The following is a 20,649-nucleotide window of genomic DNA, read 5'->3' as shown; positions in this document are numbered from 1 at the left end:
CAGACACAGCACAAAACCATGCCAAGGTTCCCAGTTTACCTCATGTGGTGGAGGGAGCGTAGACACCAAATTTCAAAACTGTCAGTTAGTCAAGTGATGAGACTAATCACTATCCTGCCAACTATGGCAGTTTCTACGTTTTTTTATAGCTCTAATCGCACGCTTCTTCCGCTAGGATGTTCATATTAGACCAGACCACTACCCACCCCAGCATCTTACAACCAAACTATTTAACCAACCAGATTATTTGTCCTCCTCCTGTCAAGTACGAGTGTCATTTACAACTACTAATTCAATGAGCTGATGCATCACTGCTGAAAAAGAAATACGAGTTTTAATGAGCTTTCAATGGCAATTGTGAAAATAGCTCTTGAAGCAACGTGATTGCTAATTACTCATCCAAAGCTACAATAAATTTTAAACTTGGATGCTCTGCTGTGGTTTTGCTCATTTTTCTTACAAGCTTTGTTTAGAGCATGGACTTAGGCAGCCAAGAAATCATAAGAAAGTGGGAGAAGACAAAACCAGGAACTGGGAAGAAGTGAAGTCATAATACAGGAAGTAAACGGACCAGGAGTTTAAGAACATAGAGCTTTTAAGGCAGGGTGAGGGACTGGATCTCAGTGATACCCCCCAACACATGACTTTGGAGCAGGGATGACAAAGTGGGTTCCTCAGAGCTGAGGAAGAGGTGTGAGTAGCAATTATTTTACCTACCGTAATATAAAACTGCTGAGGTAGACCAGACAAGGTCAGAAGCAATGTGCAGTCCCTATGGACTGAAAGCTGCTTCTTGACCTGCTGAGGGCTAGGCAAACACCAGCTACCAGTGCTAAAACAGAAATATTTGGAGCGTGGCTCTCAGCTGCACTCATGAGAGCCCAGCATCCCCCTCCACACTGGCATTGACCTCAGCTGGTGTTAGTGTGTGAGGCTTCAAACTGCCTTGGGGAGAGGGGAGCTTGCTGCTTTGTCATCTCTGCCATGGTGGCAGCAGCTTCTGGCAGAGGTGATGGGCACACCAGTGTGGCAACACCATCATCTGCTGCTGCTGCTAGACCCGAGAGGAATTGCAAGCCACATCTCAAACTCGGGAGGGTGTGTGTGTGTAAATTTAAGCATTTGGTGTTTGTCTTTCCTGAACTCAGAATGGCTTACTCATTCTGGTTAACTGAAGGAGGGTGTGGGAGGGAAAAGGCACTTCTTTCTAGCATGAGCTGTGAAGCCAAACAGAGCTACTGAGCTGTAACCTTCTCTCCTACCGTCAGCACGGCATACAGCAAGTGTCAGCTAGTGCACAGTCAGGTGGAAGAGCAGAGCTGCAGTTCTGGGCTCTGTTCACATACACAACTGCACTCTGTGATGATGACTTACTCGAGGATCCTGTCCATATGCCACAGGTGCCAGTCAGAGCGTTCCCATCTCCCTCAAACACATAGGCTTGCACAGGGTGGGACACCAGCCTTCTGACAGCTGCCTGCTCCTCTCCACTGCCACGGCAACATTTATTGCTCATTTATTGCCCAGGACCAAGCTGGTCCCTGATAAATTGAGCCTGTGAGCCAGAGACCACAGACGGATGCAGGCTAATGGCTAGCTGGCCACTGGCAAACACCAGGGAGGTTCCTGGCATGCCCATGGGAAGAGCGGGGCTCTGGGAGGCAGCTACGGGCATTGCTTCACCTCCCTGAGGCTCTGCTCTACCGCCTGTGACTAATTCTACACTTAAATTAGAATGTGGGGACTCCACTGATACACACACTTCAACAGGACAGCCAAAGCTTTATTTTCCTTAAGCTTTTAACTACGCTACTTACTCTGCTTTTACATTAACTCGCGTCTGCTCTGCCTGCTGTTCATTGGGCTCTTTATTATCTCCTGTTTCATATGACTTACCTCCTCCTACCCCCATGCACAGTTAAAGACTTGGTGGGTGGTAAACTTCATGCTTAAACCATGCTGCGGATGGGATAACAGGAGTCTGTAGATTTGCCCAGAAGCAAGTCCGAGGGCAATCAAGAAAACGGCCTTGGGATGACTGGTTAAGGGATCAGGAGCACAAGCCGTGTTCTCCTCTATCCTTCCAGCCGCAAGCAACGGTGAGGGAAGCAACAGGCAGAGCCAGCAGATCAATACCTGCCTCCAAGCCTGGTGTCACCAGCAGAATTTGGGGGTTTTGGATCACGAGTCAGTTTACACACCAGGACGGGTGGGGTACACCTGTCTGAAAGCAGGGAAAGGATCCATGCACAGGAGCTAGTGGGGCTCACTGAAAGAGCTTTAAACTGGGTTGGAAGGGGGAAAGGGATAAAACCAGGCTCGCTAGAGATCAGCCTGGGGGCAGCACAGCAATGTTTGAGGGACAATGTGCTGGTGAGGTCCTTCAGTCTCAGTGGAGGTAGAGGTTGGAGATCCATGTGGCAGCAGAGAAGCTGAGGGTATTGATGTGTTAGAAACCATGGAAGCACCTGAGAATGGTCACCTAGGAATCAGGGCTTCCTTGCCCTGCCAAAAAGGTGGTGGTATCAATAGCCCAACTGAAGCGCATCTACACCAATGCACGCAGCATGGGCAACAAACAGGAGAAGCTGGAAGCCATTGCACAGCAGGAAAACCATGACACAGTTGCCATCACAGAAACATGGTAGGATGGCTCACACAACTGGAGTGCTGCAATGAATAAACTCTTCAGAAGGGACAGGCAAGGAAGGAGAGGTGGTGGGGTAACCCTGTATGCTGGGGACTGTGTTGATTATCTAGAGCTTAATGATGGTGATGATGGGGTTCAGTGTCTATGGGAAGGATCAGGGGGAAGGAGTCTGTTACAGACCACCCAACCAGGATGAAGAGGCAGATGAAATATTCTATAAGCAGCTGGAAGGAGTCTCACCATCACTAGCCCTTGTTCTCAGGAGTGCTTCAACTTACCAGATGTCTGCTGGAAATACAGTACAACAGAGAGGAAACAGCCTAGGAAGTTCCCAGAGCATGTGGAAGAACTTCCAGAGCATGTGGAAGAACTTCCTGACACAGCTGGTCAGTGAGCCGACGAGGGAAGGCGCTGGCTGGGCCTGTTGTTTGTGAACAGAGGACTCGTGGGTGATGTGATGGCTGGAGGCTGCCTTGGGCACAGCGATCACGAAATGACAGTTTTCCGTTGCCAGAGAAGTGAGGGGGGTCAGCAGAACCGCTGCCTTGGGCTCCCTGAGGGCAGACTTCAGCCTGTTTAGGAACCTGGTTGAGAGCCTCCCTTGGGAGGCAGTCTTGGAGGAAAAAGGAGTCCAGGAGGACTGGACATTCTTCAGGAAGGCAATCTGAAAGACACAGGAGCAGGCCACTCCCATGTGCTAAAAGATGAACCAGCAGGGAAGATGACCGACCTGGCCGAACAGAGAGCTTTGGCTCGAACTCAGGAATATAAGGAGAGTTTATGACCTTTGGAAGAAGGGGCAGGCCACTCAGGAGGACTAGAAAGTCATGAGATTATGCAGAGAGAAAATCAGAGGGGCCAAAGCCCCAATAGAACTTAATCTGGCTACTGCTGTAAAAGACAATTAAAAAAAAAAATGTTTCTATGAATATGTTGGCAAAAAGAGGAGGGTGAGGGAGAATCTCCATCCCTTATTAGATGCAGGGGGAAACACAGTGACAAAGGATGAGGAAAAGGCTGAGGTACTTAATATTAAAGACTGAGGCAAAGGCAGCGTTAAGACCAGTTGTTCTCTGAGTACCCAGCCCCCTGAGCTGGGACACAGGGACAGGGAACAGAATGAAGCCCCCACAATCCAAGGGGGAATGGTCAGCAACCTGCTACACCACTTAGAGCCACACAAGTCTACGGGGCTGGATTGTATCACCCAAGGGTACTGAGGGAGCTGGTTGAAGTGCTCACTGAGCCACTTTCCATCATTTACCAGCAGTCCTGGCTAACTGGGGGGGTCCCAGTTGACTGGAAGTTGGAAAATGCAATGTCCATCTACAAGAAGGGCTGGAAGGAGGATGCGGGGAACTATAGGTCTGTCAGTCTGACCTCGGTGATAGGGTTGGTTATGGAGCAGATCCCCACTTGCAAATATATTGAGAGGGGCCCAAAACAACAGCGTGTACCTGAAAGTTCACAAAACTGCGAAGCACAGAAGCGTATTTCAGAACGTCCATTCACCTGTTTCAGTTGCTCATGCCAAATTTCCCAATATTTCCCTGCTGCTCTGTGACAGGAAGGAAAAAGGCTGCCAAATGCTCCTGATACCTAGTCTAGTTTGTTTTTTCTGAGCACTGAACCAGCGTTGCTTACCAACAGGCCTGGCACAGTTTGCTCAGGCAGCTGGCCGAGCTCAGCCCAGGAGCTACAGAGTGCGCTGTTGACAGAGCATCCGGGTGCTTGCTGTGCCACACGGCACGCGGAGTGAGGCTGCAACGTCCGCACTCATCTGATGTGGAAAGACAAACAAATTCAATCCACCTCAAGGAGACAAAGGGTAGAAAAAATGATCTTTGGTTTCATTTCCCTCCTCTCGCTTACCTCAGGCAAGGCAGTTACCATCCTGGTGCAACCTGTCACCAGATCTAAGCACCTTGCATCAGTAGCATACGTGTTGCCCACTGGATTTTTTTGTGAAATGATGAGGCTAAATAACACAGCCAGCCACCAAAACTGCTCTTCTCCCTTGTCCAAGTGAAGCTCCACTGCAAGGGGAGTCCTGTTGATCCAAGTAGCCTGCCTGCCATCACCTGCACCACACGCAGCTGGTACTGCAGGGTTCTGCATCAGCCTGCTTGCTTGTACCGCTCAGGAAGGCTGAGAAGGTCCAGGTCCCCACTCCACTGATTCTCTCCATGCAGACAGAATACAGGTTGGAAGAACAACCAAGCATGGGGTTTAGACCAAAATATATGTTTTAAATATGCATATATATATATATATATATATATGCACACACACAAAAAACCTTCCTGCCACATCTCAGTCTAGCACCCCTAGCATAAAAAAATGTTTAGAAATTAAAAGAATACCATAGCTACAAAGGCAAGGACTCTGAATCCAGACTGTGCAAATAGCCTTTATATCTGCATTTCTTAGCTTTAGCCTTTACCCATATGCATTTTATCACATACTAATTTTCCATAAATCCCATGCCTCATTCAGCGCCAATATTTTAAGTATTAGTCGGGGGCTGTGCCCCAGTAAGTATCCTGTCTAGAAGGCCCCTGCTTTATACGTTGTAAAGTCATAACGTGCTACTGAAGGAGCGAACGCAGTCTGTTGAAAGAAAAATCACGGTCTCTTGTACAAAAAAAAGTTTCCATAGTCTCAGATTGCATCCATAACATTTGCACAGTTCCTAAAAAATGTCTATTACCTTATTTAACCCCAGACTTTGAAAATAGATACTGCATGTTCATCTAGTTCCAATTAATTGTGCTGAAACATTTTTGGCCTGCTTTGCTAGAATGATAAGCAAGCACAACAACCAAAAGCAGAAGGCTATACTTAAATTAATCAAGTAGTGTAAGAAAAATGTTAAGTACAAGTAAAAAGGTTTTGGAATATTCTCCTCTCAATGTCACTGTTCGTTTTGACCTGAAAACAAATCTGGTTTTCAGTTAAGTGAGCCTGTGAGTAAAGCTGGGTCAGAGCCAGAAAATAGTTGTCAGTAGGTACTATCAGAAGTGCAAACATTTGGCTTTACTATCTTCAAAAAAAACCAACTGGTTAAGAATACAGGTATCTAAATTTTGATAGAAAAATCACATTTTAAATGGAAATGAAAAGCAGTATTTTAGATTTCATATTTCTCCCCCGCCCCCCACCCCAAAAAAACCCCAAACCCAACACAAAACAAAAATTATGAAAGAAGTCGATTTCGACTGAAAAGACATTTTAGAAATGTCTTTCCCCATCCGCTGAGAGATGAGAGGCTCATAAGATGCCTGATGGCAGGTGCAGCACATTCTGCCCTGGATGATGCTGAATGAACTTTCTGTGCTTCTCCTTCCAAAATACCATCTCTCATCACCAGGCAGATAACCACCGGGTGGACATCTACAACCGCAGCACTACCTGACAGCCAAACGTAAAAATAACTATGTAGTTCCGGGCTGAGGAGGACATACAGTATATACGGGGTAATGCATGCAGCATGAGAAGGAAACAGAGAGTGACTGAACAATGAGGAGAAAAGTTTTATGATTTAAGCAACTTAAGATTAAGTAAAGTTCATACAGATGAACTTGAATTTGGCATTGATTCATTTTTTAAAGTACCATCAGTATCATCAAAACCCACCAATCAAACAACGTTGATAGGATGCTTCTAACACAGTTTTCTTAATATTTTACAATAAATATACTGAAACAACAGATTTTCACTTGTGAAATCAGGTCTTGTGAGCAACATTTACACTTCCCTACTAAAGCTAGTGCAATAACCTGCCACGATTCCCTTTGTGGTCCTCCTCCCAGAAGGTGAGGCAGACAGCTTCCAGCGGCTTTGCAGCCTTTTGCAGAGAAAGGAAATACAGTCCCGATCCCTGCTTCAAGTCCTGAAGGAGAAATGACCTCTGGTAATGCGCTTCAGCCAGTTACCCTCCAGCTGGCTTAATAGAGGGAGAGGCATTTCTGGTTTAAGTGTGGTGGTTAAAGCTGCAGCCCAGTAGCAGCCATCAGGAGAGACCCATCCCATGCAGCCACTGCAGGAGCAGCTCTCAGCTCAGGAGCTGGGGCTGGCTGCCGGCTCTGTGCCTCTGGTTTGACCCCAAAGCCATCAACCCACCCAGTCAAAGGCACATGAACACCTTCAAGTAGGATCTTCCAAGTGAGAAGCATCAGGTGACTCTCACTGCAGGTCACTCAGGAATTTGGGTACATCCTCCTTAGGTTAAATGAAACGCACCTCTGCAATCTCCCAGCTCCCACACACTTCCTGAACAGCAAAACCAAACCCCCATTAATCAAGGCTGATGCCTCAGCCATCCATCCCTGCTTTTTACCAACTTTTCCCTGCTCTCCTCACCCCTGCCTACTAACACTTTCCTCTCCATCTCTGCACCCAGCCATTAGAACTCTTCCAACCAGTTCCCTCGTGAGCAGAGCAGGTTAGATGGTCATTTCCAACTAAAACAGTGACTTGTTTTCTGGGGTCCCAAGAATCCTCCCACCCAGAGTTGTCAAAGATGAGACCCTGCTGTGATGCAGAAAATGTGGACTCTGTTCCCAACGCCGCCACATATCTTCTACCTGGGTCTTGTACAAGTCACTTCAGGTCCTCATACCAGTGCTTGCTCTCTTGCTGCTACCTGCTCAGGTCACAAGGACTGCCTGTGTAGCCTGTCCCTCAGGCTGTTGTCCTAATTAGAAGCTAATAACTTCCTCCAGCACCTCATTCAGCACAAAGAGGCATTTTTCAGTGCTAGAAGAGCAGATACCTGAAAGAGTAACTTTCGAAATATTTGCTGGATTATTTTCACCAGTGTAAAAGGGAAATTCAGTGTCAAGCAATAAGTAGTCTGTTTGTGAAGCAAAGGCACGGAGCACTTGCTCTTTATGGAGCAAGAGTGGTGGGAAAAAACGCTGCCTTATGGCAGATCTGGAAGGCATGTGGGTTGTACCTTATTTTCTTTCCTCAGTGCCGTGAAAGGATACAAAGTAAAATCACGCAATATGTAGAGGGGCAGTTAGCCCTTTCAGTACAATGTTGTCCTTCTTTAGAGGAGGGGGGCTTTATGTTTGCCTTTCTTCCTTAAACACAGCTGACAAGGATTTCTTTAGTGTTTGTATTTTCAAAAGGATTTTAATTGGATCTCTCTTTCCATCATTTTTTAGTACTATGATCTACCCTGGTAAACCACGTGGATCATAGAGGGGTAATTTTGCTCTCGGTACCATTTGGTAAAACAAATGTTTTCTGTATACCTCAGACGGCACTACAGGAATGAACGCATTAATTGAAATGTAAGGGCAATAATCCCAAATTGCTCGTTTGAGAAACGCTGTTTTACTTCTGGACTGCTATTTGGTTGCCTAAGCTATGAAGTTAAGTCCTGGCCGAAAGCTTTTCAGCCTTTCCTTCATGGGATTTAGCATGAGGTTACTGCTGCCTAACTTGAAAGCAACTAATGCAACTCCCTTCAAGAGCCTCTTAAGCAAGCATGGGGGATGAATGTTGCAGGCGCTTCACAGGCAGGTTTCATGCCTCATTCTTGGGCAATGGAAAAAAACCAAACATACCAACAGATGAAATAACACGCCAACAGACTTCAGACTCTCACTTGATGCCCTTAGCAAAAGGCTGCCCTGCTTTACTCTGTTGCACGGATCCTTCAGCTGGTGATTCCCCCCAGCTATATGTTCCTTCCTGGGCTGAGTACCCACCAGCAGGTCAGTAATGTAACTCCAAAACGGCATTGCTTGGATCAAATACTTTGCCTGCCCTCCCATACTCAAGAGTTATCACTTCAGAAACAGCTCAAACAGCCTGAACTACACTCTTAATCCACAAGCAAAGGAATTGACATTGGCATAACTGCAATGGAATTGACGTTGGCATTACTGCAATGGCTTAACTGCACCCTACAGCTATGCCTGTAAGATTCCTCACACCTAGACCAACCCCAGAAGCATCAGCACATTTCCAGATCACAGGAGACACGCATGTTCAGCAGGAACATGAAACCCTGCACGAGCTGTTGGACCCCGTCACTCCCCTGATGGGAGACAAGGCAGGCACGAACTGCCCTTCCTCCAGGTCACACCTTGCAGAGGAAAAGTTTGGCTGGTGGGAAGACGGAGAGGGAAACAACTTTCCTGCTCTCCACTCTCAGAGGAAAGACCACAAGCAGTGCACGGCTCACACCACAGGGGCTGGAGAGGAGAGTAAAACGGTTGCTAAAGCTTCTATGAAACAGCGACCAGAGAGGTGACCTAAGAAAGGCCAAGAGTGGCAGCCCTGCAGCCAGGCAGCACACACTGCTTTCAGGAAAAGCCCCCCTGAAGTTGTCTCCCACCTGGCCAAACTGATCACATCCCTGAGCACTGAGCTCATACCCTGGGCTTGCTGCAGCAAGGTGCCTCTGGCCCCTCCACCCCTCAGGGCACTTGTTGTATGTGACACAGAGACGTTTTTGATCCTGTTGTTTAAATCCTCGGCCGGTTGGATGAGAGGTGAGAAACTGGGTTCAAGATGTTGAAGACATTTTAGAAGGCAGGGGGCAGGGAGAATAAACAACAACAACAACAAAAAACAACCCACAACCAGCAGCTGGCTGCTATTTGCACAACAGAAAAATAATGCCTTTTTCTTCCCTGGGAAGTGCTGCTTCTGTGCTTAAGGCACAGACAGACACAAAAAGTCCTTGCCAGGACATCGGTTTTCCTCATTTGTTGGGAGCAGAGAAAGGAGGCTGCTGTGCAGCTTTTACCAGCAGTCTCGCTGTCAGTGAAGGACCCTCCAGCTCACCCAGAGCCTTTGTTATAAATCTGTTTTGGTTGGGAGCTGGGGGAAGCATTAGTGCCACGAAGTGAGTGTATTTATAAGGCAGCAGTCATTTCTGCCTTGCTTTGTGCAGTTGTGTCCTCTGTAATTTTTGGACAAGGCATTAATGTTGTCTAGAAGAATTTGGTGTGGGAGAAGCCATACCTCCTGGGTTCTCTGCATGCTACTAAAAGGACAGCGAAAGGATTCTGAAGTTCAGGAGTCACTGACATAACCTCAGTCAAAATAAGTCAAAAGGAACAGAGTCATTTGTGACAACCGTTTTCCTGGATTTGGAAGTACAAATAGCAAAAGTTACTGAGCTCTTCAAAAAACCTAAGTGCGCAGTGTTTCCAAGGTTTCCTTCAGACTGACTCTCCTGGCAAACAGAAAAGATCCCAAAGCCAAGTAAATCTACTCAACTTCTAGCTCATCCTGCTTGTCGCATGCTAGAAGGATTACGTTATGGCTTACCGCAGCCGTACCCTCAGCCTGTCTAAAACTTCACACCCTCCACACATGGCATAAGCTCTTCTCATGTTCCTTTAACTCACAGTTTTCTCAGAAGCGTGCTCAGCTATTTCCTGACAACTCCCATAGGGTTTGGGGTGTCGTCGTCCCCCTCTTTTCCTTTTCGTGCAGTTCAGGTCTTTCTTTGAAACATGATGGGTCTCAGAAACAGCACCCAGAGGAGCTGGTTACCAGCAAGCAGCCACCTCCACACCTGAAGGCTCAGGAGGCAAATTCCAAGCACAACAGCAGTTTGTGTGTCCCTTATCAGCATAAGGGCAGGGCCTCAGCAATGTTATGTTTTAGGATACTCAAGACAACAAGCAGGTTTAAAGAACAAACCAAAGTGACCTCTGAAAGCACGACTGGTCATTTTAAAACTAGATTAATGATCTCTAGTGTAGAGAACAACCCTATGGTTTATGTTTGCATAATCCATATGGTGGCTTGGCTTTAGGCATTGTCTCAGTATGAAGAGCAACAAAAATATTTTTAAAAAGGGTAAGCTATTCAAACTCATAAAGTGTTATATTTTCAATCCATAATTGTGGATTGCTTGTGCTTTGGTTTATTGGCTGCATTTTCTCTTAAAGCTTGTCCAGTGAAGCCCACGAAGTAGCTGATTTTACCCTGGATGAGGTCTGTTTGACCTTTTGGTTTTCCAGCACAGAGCTGCAAGGTTAGGCTGCAGATCTGCAGATGAAGGAACTGTGGGAATAAGCATTCCAGAGCTATTGAACAGCTCTGGATATCAGCCTTCCTGATAAATGCATTGGGAGCAGTAAAGTAAAGGCCATGCAGCATGCATTGGTTTATGATACCTGCCAAAATTCCTTAGCCCTTAACAGGGATATAAATAAAGGTCATGCTGCTGATTAAAAACACATATCACTGACAGTGGCAAATCTACTTATAGTTGTATTTTAGAAAGGATCAGAGTTTTTCCCTGAGGTCAATCTTGTACATCATCAGGAGAGGCGTGCAGGGAAACCCTGCGCAATGCAGAACTGTTTGAATTGGCAGGACAGTAAGTAAACGGAAAGACATTTTCCTCCTTTGTTCATCTCTGTTTCATTGACCTTTTCTTTCAGAGGAGGGAAAAAAAAAAAGCATTTGGATCCTTGAAGAAATATTTGGAACAAGGGAATCCTGCAAGTGCGGAGAAGTCCTACAACTGGGAAAAGCAAAAAACCAGCCAGTGTAACCACAACGCTGGATTTCCTATGGAGATAACCATCGCTGATGCACAAAGCTCCTGTGTTCCTTCGATTAACGTACTATAGGTGGAAGCCAAAAACACTGGATAATGGTAAGTTTCACTTTCTGCAAAGTCAAAAGCTGTTTTAATAGAAGCATAGCTGCCTTTCTTTTGAGTTCAGCAAGCAAAAACTCTTTCTTGGAGGCTGACTGAACACCCACAGTGTTCAGAAGTCAGGCAGAGCACTCCTTGTTAGGCTGGGTCGCAACCGGTCTTAGACCAAAAGTAGCAAGAGCTGGTATCCTGAGTAGGGGCAACACTGCAGGTCTTGGTAGTAAATACATCTTTACTGAACATAGTGCCAGGAGGATTGTCTCCGGTGAAGGAGGGGGAGCCTTTAGTAAATGGTATCTCAGGGGATTGGTGCAGCCCATTGGGGTACAGCATCTAAGTACAAAGACATGAGCAACGTCATCCACCTCTCCATTAGAGGAGAACTTTTGAAGATTGTGGTCATCAGTTCTCGTATTTAAGGGAAATTTCTAGATGTCAACAGGAAGCATTCAGCATCTCCTATGGGCAGTCTAAGACATTTTAGGAGGCCTTGTATCCCACCACTCTGAAACCTTCACAAGTTCCTGACTTCATGCTCCCTGTCTGCTGGTCCACGGCACTACAGCAATCCAGTTCCCACACAGAGGACACCACCACAGGTAAGGCAAGCAGGCCTAGGGCTGAGACAGCGAAAGACCAGGAGATAAGAATGCTGCTGACCTACATATTTACAGAGTATTTCTTCTCCCTATCAGCCCAATATGCAAATATACAGGCATGTCTGTGCATTACCACACACCTACTCTCCAGTGTTTGAAGTCTGGATGGCCCTTGAGGCAAGAGTCATGTTGTGCAGAACAAAGCACTTGTCAGCACTAACTCCATGCCATCATAAACGTTTTATCAGTAATGAGACCAAATTGGAGCTGAACAACAAGCTTAATTTTGTTCTTTAGCTTTCACCTCTGAAGAACAGGCTTGGAAGCTACATCCTTACACAGGCGATAGAAAAGATAAGGAAGCACATTTATGATGTAATTAAAGTAAATCATGCTGGCCTCCCAGTAATGAACCCATTTCTAATTATCCTGGAGTCATCTTATCTTGCATGTGCCGCTTCAACACTTGTTTAAGGTGCTGCCAGGGTGCCTGTCATCAGTAGGACAAGGTTGCCAGTAGAAACTGTGCAGCAGAAACCTGAAGACAGGCTTGCATACCTGTCTCTTGACTCTCTAGCACCTTATTCACCCTTGAGAAAAAAATATTTTAAAAGAAAACCACAGTGCAATTTTGAAAGGGATCTGGGTGAAAGAAATCAAACAAGAACTCAGAATCAATGATTTCATGAGCAACATAAAAGATTTCTTCATTTGTTCCTGCTTTGAGGAAAGAAATATTTTCCAGCTTTCAACATCAAACAGCCCCAACATAAGGTTGTTTTTTGGCTTTGTTTGATAGAGGGGGGGAATCTCAAAAGTTTTTCTTGGAACCCCTTAAGTTCCCAAATCCAACCTGCCTCTCTTCATATTTTTCAGTGATTCTTTTAACAGAGGTCCTTTTCCAGAAGCCATATTAGTTTAAAGTTTACTCTTTGTCCTTCACCCCATTTATTTTCCTCACCTTTTACTGTTCCCACTGTAAATGAATGTCATTATGCCCCTTTTTAAAGGAGATAAGTGCATAAATAACCACCAAAAATGTGCCCTGCATAAGTCCTGTCAGTTACACAATTAAACATGCTCTCTTTTGCATGATGTGTTTTATTGAGGTATAAATCAGGACTAAAAGGCAATTTAGCACAGACAGGAATTTTATGGAGGGGGGTGCAGATCCCCTGGGCTCGTCTGGAAAATGAGAAACATACTCATAGATGATACATCTCGCCGGGTGCAAGATTCACAGGAGCTACAGAGCACTCCGTCTAGACTGAGATTTAACTTTCTCATTTAAATCAAGTGAAATAGGACTGTGCTGGATGCAATTGCATAAAACCTTTCTGTGTTGGATTAAGGAGGTTTTTGCAAAGCCCAGTCACACTGAAGAAATTGTGCGGGCAGAATGGAGTGTTGCCAAATCACAGGGAGTAAGCAGGAGCCGAAAGGTAGCAAGGACTCCCCACGTTTAGCAAGGTTTTAGCTGCACTCACTTTCTTTCTTCCACTAAGCAGAAGCCTTCCTTTCTCTCCTGTTACTAAGGCAGGCAGATAGATGCTTGTGGCAGGCTTTGCTTTCTTCCAGTCAGGACTCAGTTGCAGACCCTCCTCATTTCTCTCTAGGAAAGTGTAAATTGAGGTCAAATAAAATACCTAGGCTTGCTTGCATCCAGAACGTACCTGGGAAGAGACAGCAGGACTCAGAGAGAGCTTTTTCCTCATATCTCAGGATCTGACCAAAAGCACGACCCTCCACTTGGGCTCAGTGTGCCCAGCTAGAAGAAAGAAGGGAACTCTTGCTTTTCAGCACCGCCCAGCAGAGGTGAAGTACATGTCTCGTAGCCCAGCAAGGAAAGGAGCAGGATCACTCCATCCTCCGTTAGTCAATGGAAAAAGGGCAATCACATTTGTCTCCGCATCTGTCTGTGCAGGCATCCCATCTCACTACACCACCCAACCCCATAGTCAGGATTTACAGAAGGAAGGGCTAATCTTTGACCATCTTGCTAGCATCAGTTTTATTTCTCCAGCCAGCCCTGCACTCAAGGGTGTAGTGCATTAGAATCCACCTCACCTAATAAAGTTGACTAAACCAAGTTGTTCTCTCCACAGTCAACAGAAACTGGTATTAGACTGAATAAGCCCTGGAAATACCCAACTCTCAGAATCTCAGCTAGGCAGGATAAATTTCAGCCTCCCTGCCCTAAGAAATATAATTTGTACCCAACACCAGCACCTTCCAAACAGCAGCAGACCAAGCTCTGCCCATGCATCTTAGCGCTTGCATGGTAACGGGGCAAGGGCAATAGTTTGCCCTCTGTGCACAACCCAGCCCGTCTGGCACAGCTACGCCTGGATTCAGGAGAGCTGCGTAACCAAATTAAATTGTCCTCTTAACTACTCATTAGGAGGTAGATGGCAGAACAAGGCACAGCAGTTCATAACAAGCTGGAACAAGTCTGCAGGCTCAGATGGCCCCCCAAGCAAGTTACATTTGAATCAAGTACCTCCCTCTTGACATGCAGCACGTTAAAGCACACAGCATTAATATTTCATCCTTACAAGCCTTCCACTGTCCAGCACTGCCAGCTCACGATACATTTTCTGGAACACAAAGACTAAGAATACGTGCTGGTTTCTACCGTGCCATGCCAGCTCCCAGATTTTACAAGAACCCCAGCATTCGATTATTTTTTGTTTAAGAAAGCTATGTATTTTTTACTCGGCCCTCAGTGCTTTATCTGCTTCTGCAGTTCAGGCAACAAAGCCAACCCACCTGGATTGTGCAGGCAGCTGCAGCACAACAAGCCCTTCCTGAGGATGTCCTCTCCCAATGCGTTCATCAGGGATTTTGGCTGCACATCCCCGGATGCTTTGCACTACAGTAAACAGAGCTGCTCCATGACACTTGCTCAGGAGGTGAGGATGCTTTGCTGGACAAGAGCATCGGCTTCCAGATGAACATATACACCTCACCTAATTGTTAGGGCTTCCAAACAATAGCTAATCACAGGGTTGGCGTCATTAGCAGGTCCTGAATCAGGTTTCAGTAGTATCACCTAACCAAAGTGGCAAGGGGAGAGGCCCCTTGCCAAGGAGGGGAGGGAAACTGGGATTAATAACTGTATTAAAACCCACAAAGAAAGACTGGGAGGGCTGGAAGAAGTTCACATAAAGAGGGTGAGAACTGACAAGAGAGCACAGAACCTTTCAACCATCTGTTTTGTTTTGTACTTTAAAGGTGCAGTAAAACTTATTTATACCCAATTCCTTAGTTTACAAGGAAAGCAAGTTGCCTTACAAGTTTTAAAAGTAGCCTCAGCTGAGCAGCAGTTCTCCCAGCCTGGATCCTGGGGATTACATCTCACTCCATGAATAATACTTTAATTCAAGGGGGCCATAGTTTTCCATCTATAACCTCTACCTCCAGTTGACATAGATAGCTTATTCTCCTCTCCGTTGAAATACAGGAAAATGAAGGCCTGAAGTAGCAACTGCCTGAAATACACCCAATTACAAAAATGTTGTGTGCAGAGCTTTACGTTATTTAAAAATTACCATGGGGAAATTTGGGTTTAGTGTCCAGCGAGTAAAGCAGCAAGAAAAACAGAATACCTCATAATGGATCTTGAAGAAAAATACCAAGTACTTGGATTTTTATATTTTTTTAAGGAGAAAAGAAAAGGGGAGGGGTAAAAAAGACAGTCCTTCAAACCGGATTAGAAGCAGAGTCAGAAAACATACAAACCTGTGATGTGGATAGGCAGTTTTGGTATGCTTTCCATTTGTTTCCAGTCTGCTGCACAAGTAGTTCATCAACACACATTGGCCGTGGTTTATCTAAAGGAATCCCTCCAGGAAGCCTGCCCTTGGGAGCGGCTCCTGCATTTGCTGTTCTTCAATGCAGCAGTAAGACCTCAGAGACATCTCCCAAGTGGGAAGTCCATCCCCTGCAATACAGTAGTCCTCAGGAGATGCTGACAGACAAAAGAAGCGCACAAAAAAAAGTCTATGCCCACTCTTTTTCATGCCTGTGTTCAAGTCAGTAACTCCTAGACTACAGCCAGGTAAAAGTTTAAAGCCAGCTTAGTCCTCTTTCCTTTCCAAGCATGACAAAGCGCAAGCGAGGCACATCTCAAGCTCCAGCCTACTGGAAAGCAGCAAGAACCAGAGCTAGAGAGACTGAGCTGAAGTTTGGATTATGGATTAATACAACCTTGATCAAATGGAGAAAGTATCACTGAGTTACAAGGATGACTGCAGAAGAGAGAGCCCAGGGACACATTCACCGGCTGTTGAGTAACGCAGTATTTAAAGGCTGGGCTGTTCCAGCTTCAGTGACTCATCACACAATTTTTCAATATTACCTTGCCCAATTAAAGACAGCCTCTAGCTGTTATGTTTCATTGTTCTGTAGGGTTACCACAGCATGTATGTGGATCACAAGAACTCACATGAGAAGCAGCCAAAGTAAATTGGAGCAAGATATAGCATTTTTTGGATGGCCATTTTACATAAACCCCTATTGCATGATCACCATCAGTATTCTGTTGGAGAAGGGGGGATCCAGAATAGCAAACTAAATACAGATACACACAAAAGGGCTGGAATAGATCAGTGCTAACATCTAATGCTCAGAACCAACATTTTCACGGTCAGAAGCATCAGATGCTGGGGGGAAGGCAGGGAGAAATCCCTTTTGCTTTTCTCAAAGTTGAGCTGGCTGAAGCCATTAGTGCTGAATAGCACAAACGGAAAACTAGAAGGAATCAAACCCCCTTCTCCGCACAGTTTCTCTAACCTAATCCGAGCCAGAAATAGTCAGATTTTCTTAAGACAGACAGCTCTATAACACACCCAGCAAAGACTGAAGCTAAGCCACCCGGCGAGGCAGCCCACCCTGAGAGCTGCCCGAGCAGGTTCCCCGGTACCACAACACCTGCAGGCTAGGCTCACACTCAGGGTAAACATTTGCCTTTCAAAACAAAAACAAATGAAAGGCTTTGGGTTGCTCCAAATGAACATAAATATTTTCCTCTAGGAATTCTTCTGTTGTGATGTCTTAGTTGGGGGTTTTGGGTTGTTTTATTTTTTTTTTTTTTTGACTAACAAAGAGCAGGCTGGAAGTGAAGGGGCTCTGTGAAAATACCTTAGAGCTGTATTTGCTTTAATCCTAAAGCAAAAGGATCCAGCATCTACTTAAGTCCCATGAATACATGCATTTCTTAGCAGCGAGATTAGAATGCCATTAAAGAACATAGATTCACCAGCAAGATTAAAATGCCATTAAAGACCATAGAATCACCAGTCTGCCTACAAATTATACTGTCTTCGCTCATAATGTCTACTCATTTCCTGCAGTATTTTTAAGGACCCTTATTTCATTTTATTCTGTTTTCTCCCTTCTCTCATTCATGACGTTTCCTTATGCTCATAATTATTTATTTGGCATGGCATTTTGTTGTAAGAGAACAGCCAAGCCCTGTGTGCATAACATAGCAAAGAATTTCCACTTTAAGAGAGCTGGACTTGTAATTTACAGACGGCACAAAAAACTAATTCAAAGAGTGAATAACCTTAAACTAGAAAAGCTGAGAGGTGTTTTCTGTGTATGGCTTTTGGCAAGTCAAATCAAAGTCATATCATCACTTTCAGCTTTTGACAGCTTTTGCACTTGACCCCAACCCCGACATTGCATCTTGAACCTCTCTCTGCTACTGAGTCTGAAAATACATCTTAACTACATGCAGCTTAAGGGGACTGCAATGCCACCAGCAGCTGCACCCCAGGCCTGCTCAAGGAGAGACAGGAAACACATGAGGTGGCTTGTCTCAAGACCTCTGCTTAATAGCATACAGACAAACCCAGGTTCATAATTGTCCTCCAGGCACCCAGAACTTCTCCCAGACTCTGAGTGACTTTTTTCACAGTTGAGCCCAAAGCCCTTTCCGATTAAAAGAAAGACTTACTCTTTTCACTACGGTATGGAACTTGCCTTAGTGTTATGACCACACCGTACTTGTCCAGGCCACGCAGCAAACAGAGGCACGGGTCCCTCCATCACACAGGCAAAGGATGATGGCAGTAACAGGGGCCATTCCTGCCTGCCCTCAGCTATGCAAACCTTAGCAGCTACGGACACCTGGAAAAGGAACTGCTTCCCTCCCTCTTAATGAACCATTTGAGCTACAGCCATTGTTTATTCAAGAACCTAATAAGAGATGTCTGTGGCTATTTTCTACTTAACATCATTAGTTAAACAGAAATTGATTGCAGATGGAAAACAGCCATTGTGGTTTATTACCAATGATTTGTTTCCTGGCATTTAAGGGCAGATATAGGTTGGCAGATCTGTTCCCTTAGGCTGCAGACACTGCAAGGTGTGGCCATGCTCTGTGTTTACAAGCTATTATCACAGCTCATTGTTGGCTTTTTCATCTTCAGGCATGTCTAGCAAGGCTTAAAGGCTCTGTGTGAGGGAACATGAGAGGAGGTTGGTTTGTCTGCTATCAGCCAAGGATTACTGGTATGCTTTAGCTACCTCTTAATAGGAAAGCTATTCACCACAGGCAACCCTTACTTGCTTTCAGCAGAAGACCTCAGCAGCCTTGAACAGAGATGAGCAAAAGGGAACATAAATGGCCTTTATATGTTTTAAGTCTTTCAAGTGAAATGGAAAAGATAGCCCCAACCCACAAAACTTAATGTGGCTGGGTCTTGCCTCTCGCTGCTGTGCTGTGCCAGACCAGACCCCACAGAACTACACCTCCACTAACCAGGATGAGAACTTGAACTCTGTCAGACCCATCTTTCTGCATTAACACTGAAATGTATGCAAGATGCCACTCAAAATTTTCATCTGGTGCCTATTAAGAATGAGACCAAGCTAATTACAACAAGCAGTGGGTGTTCTATCAAGCAAGCATCTTTAGAAATCTTTACTGGCTCCCAGCATGTAGTGGGAAACAGTGCAAAATACCACTGTTGAAAATCTTCTCTGGAGCCTGTCTCAAATTTCTGTACCACCAGATTTCCCCATTCTCTGGCTTTTCCCCTCTGCTACTCAAACGACAGGTGCCTGTTCTGCAAGGTATGGCATATGCTCCGTTTTGAGGACTTTGCAAACAAATGACAGCACTGGTGGGGTCTTGCAGGACCTGAATCTCAGCTTTTAACTATACAGGATACCTACAGCTACTGTAAGAAGTTACTGGCAGGTCTCTTTTACAGTGTGCTTTCACCATCTGACAGAGCTTCCCTACCCAGCCTGACAGCTGGAGGACAGAGGAATCACCGTATTTGATACAACTAACCCTCTGTCTATTCCAGGCACTGGTTTTGATGTAAAACCAGCTGCCTTGATAAGACACAAATAACCCAGTGGTTCCTCCAAGGGAGAAGTTTGTCCCTAACCTCCACTGGTTACGTGTCAGTTCATGCCTCAAGTCTGAATATTTATAGCCCTTCCAGTGGCTTCTAACCCACGCCTACCATAAAGCCATCACACACCTGCTGGTACCCAGATTGCCACTGGGAGAGATAAACTCAACGGAAGCAGATTAATTGATCCTCCTTCCAGATTCCCCATGGTCCACATGACCAATTGCTAGCCTGAACCTGGCCATCCTTGCTCTCCATGACCATCCACAAAGTCATGCCTTCAGAAAGCCCAGAGACAGCAAAAGCCTACTTATCTCTTTCTTTACCTTTTTTCCCCCCAGCAGAAAGTTTCAAGGAAAATGTTTCCAGGGAGTTACCGAGTCCAGTTGCAAAATACTTTCCATAGTGCCATATATAGCAGCTGATGTAGTTAATGTCTGACATAGATTGTAATGTTTTAAATACAAAACTCAGTGCTGACCCTCCCTAATGTTACATTGCATTTCAGTCTAACATCTGATTGATGACCCAAATTCAGATCAAATTTGCAGCAGGTTATATGCAGGACATGTTTTCCAGCAAATCTAGTTAGCCCAACTAAATCCCCCAGATTTTACTTCTACATGGCTATTTTCTCTGTAGTATAAAGAAGAATATCAAGTGCCATAACTGAAATTTTATTATTTCTCAATAATAAGCACCATAAACAAATACTTATTTCTCAAGACTTAAAGGTATATCTGATGTCACCATCTGCACAATTTGGTACCATTAACAAACGCATTAGCACTGCCTCCTGTGTGAGCTTGTCCAAGGGTATGGCATTTGTTAGCTTGTTCAATAGCATTACAACCAACTTGCAAATTCAGATTTCATGAGGTTTTGTTCTCGAGCAGCAGGACTGCTGGCAGCATTCTGTATGTTGTTGTGTGCAATTGTGTGTGGTGGTTTGTGCGATATCATCTGCAAGATTTTATTTTAGATCATCCCCTCCCCTTGTCCTCACCAAAATATGACTAGACCCTCTAACAGTAAGAATAGATTGTACAGTAGATGACTGCAAGCTAAAACTTCATGGGGCCTCAAAATAAAACTCCACTCTATTTTCTGTAGAGAAAGAATAAAGAGTCAGCTGCGAATACAGTAAGATTAATGTATTAATCATCTGCTGGCATGGCACACTCTGGGAAAGAGGCTAATTAAAAGGGATTTGTGGAAGGTCATCTAGGATTACTTTCTACTAAAAGCTGTGGCAAGACATCTGGGTTATCAGTGAATTTTGGAAGTTCCAATTAAGGTGCTGGAAAGCAGAAGCTGTACCAAGAAACTGAGTCCTCCACCTTCCTCTACACTGGAAATATGCTCTTCATATTGCTTCTGCAAGCA

At 45.1% G+C, this 20,649-nt stretch overlaps 1 protein-coding gene across 1 annotated transcript in view; it reads left to right on the top strand.

The window, feature by feature from the left end:
* The first annotated feature begins 11,074 nt into the window (after positions 1-11,074).
* NEDD9 (neural precursor cell expressed, developmentally down-regulated 9) overlaps positions 11,075-20,649 on the top strand; it is a 73,468-nt gene continuing 63,893 nt past the window's right edge. The window contains exon 1 of the mRNA XM_037380224.1: positions 11,075-11,288. Within this exon, the coding sequence (XP_037236121.1) occupies positions 11,286-11,288 (3 nt within the window). The 5' untranslated portion in view covers positions 11,075-11,285. The remainder of the gene's footprint in view (positions 11,289-20,649) is intronic.

Source organism: Falco rusticolus, chromosome 3 (genome assembly GCF_015220075.1).
Source record: "Falco rusticolus isolate bFalRus1 chromosome 3, bFalRus1.pri, whole genome shotgun sequence".
Taxonomy (NCBI): Eukaryota; Metazoa; Chordata; class Aves; order Falconiformes; family Falconidae; genus Falco; species Falco rusticolus.
The sequence above is the reverse complement of the archived record's forward strand: the minus strand, read 5'-3'. Positions and strand labels throughout refer to the sequence as shown.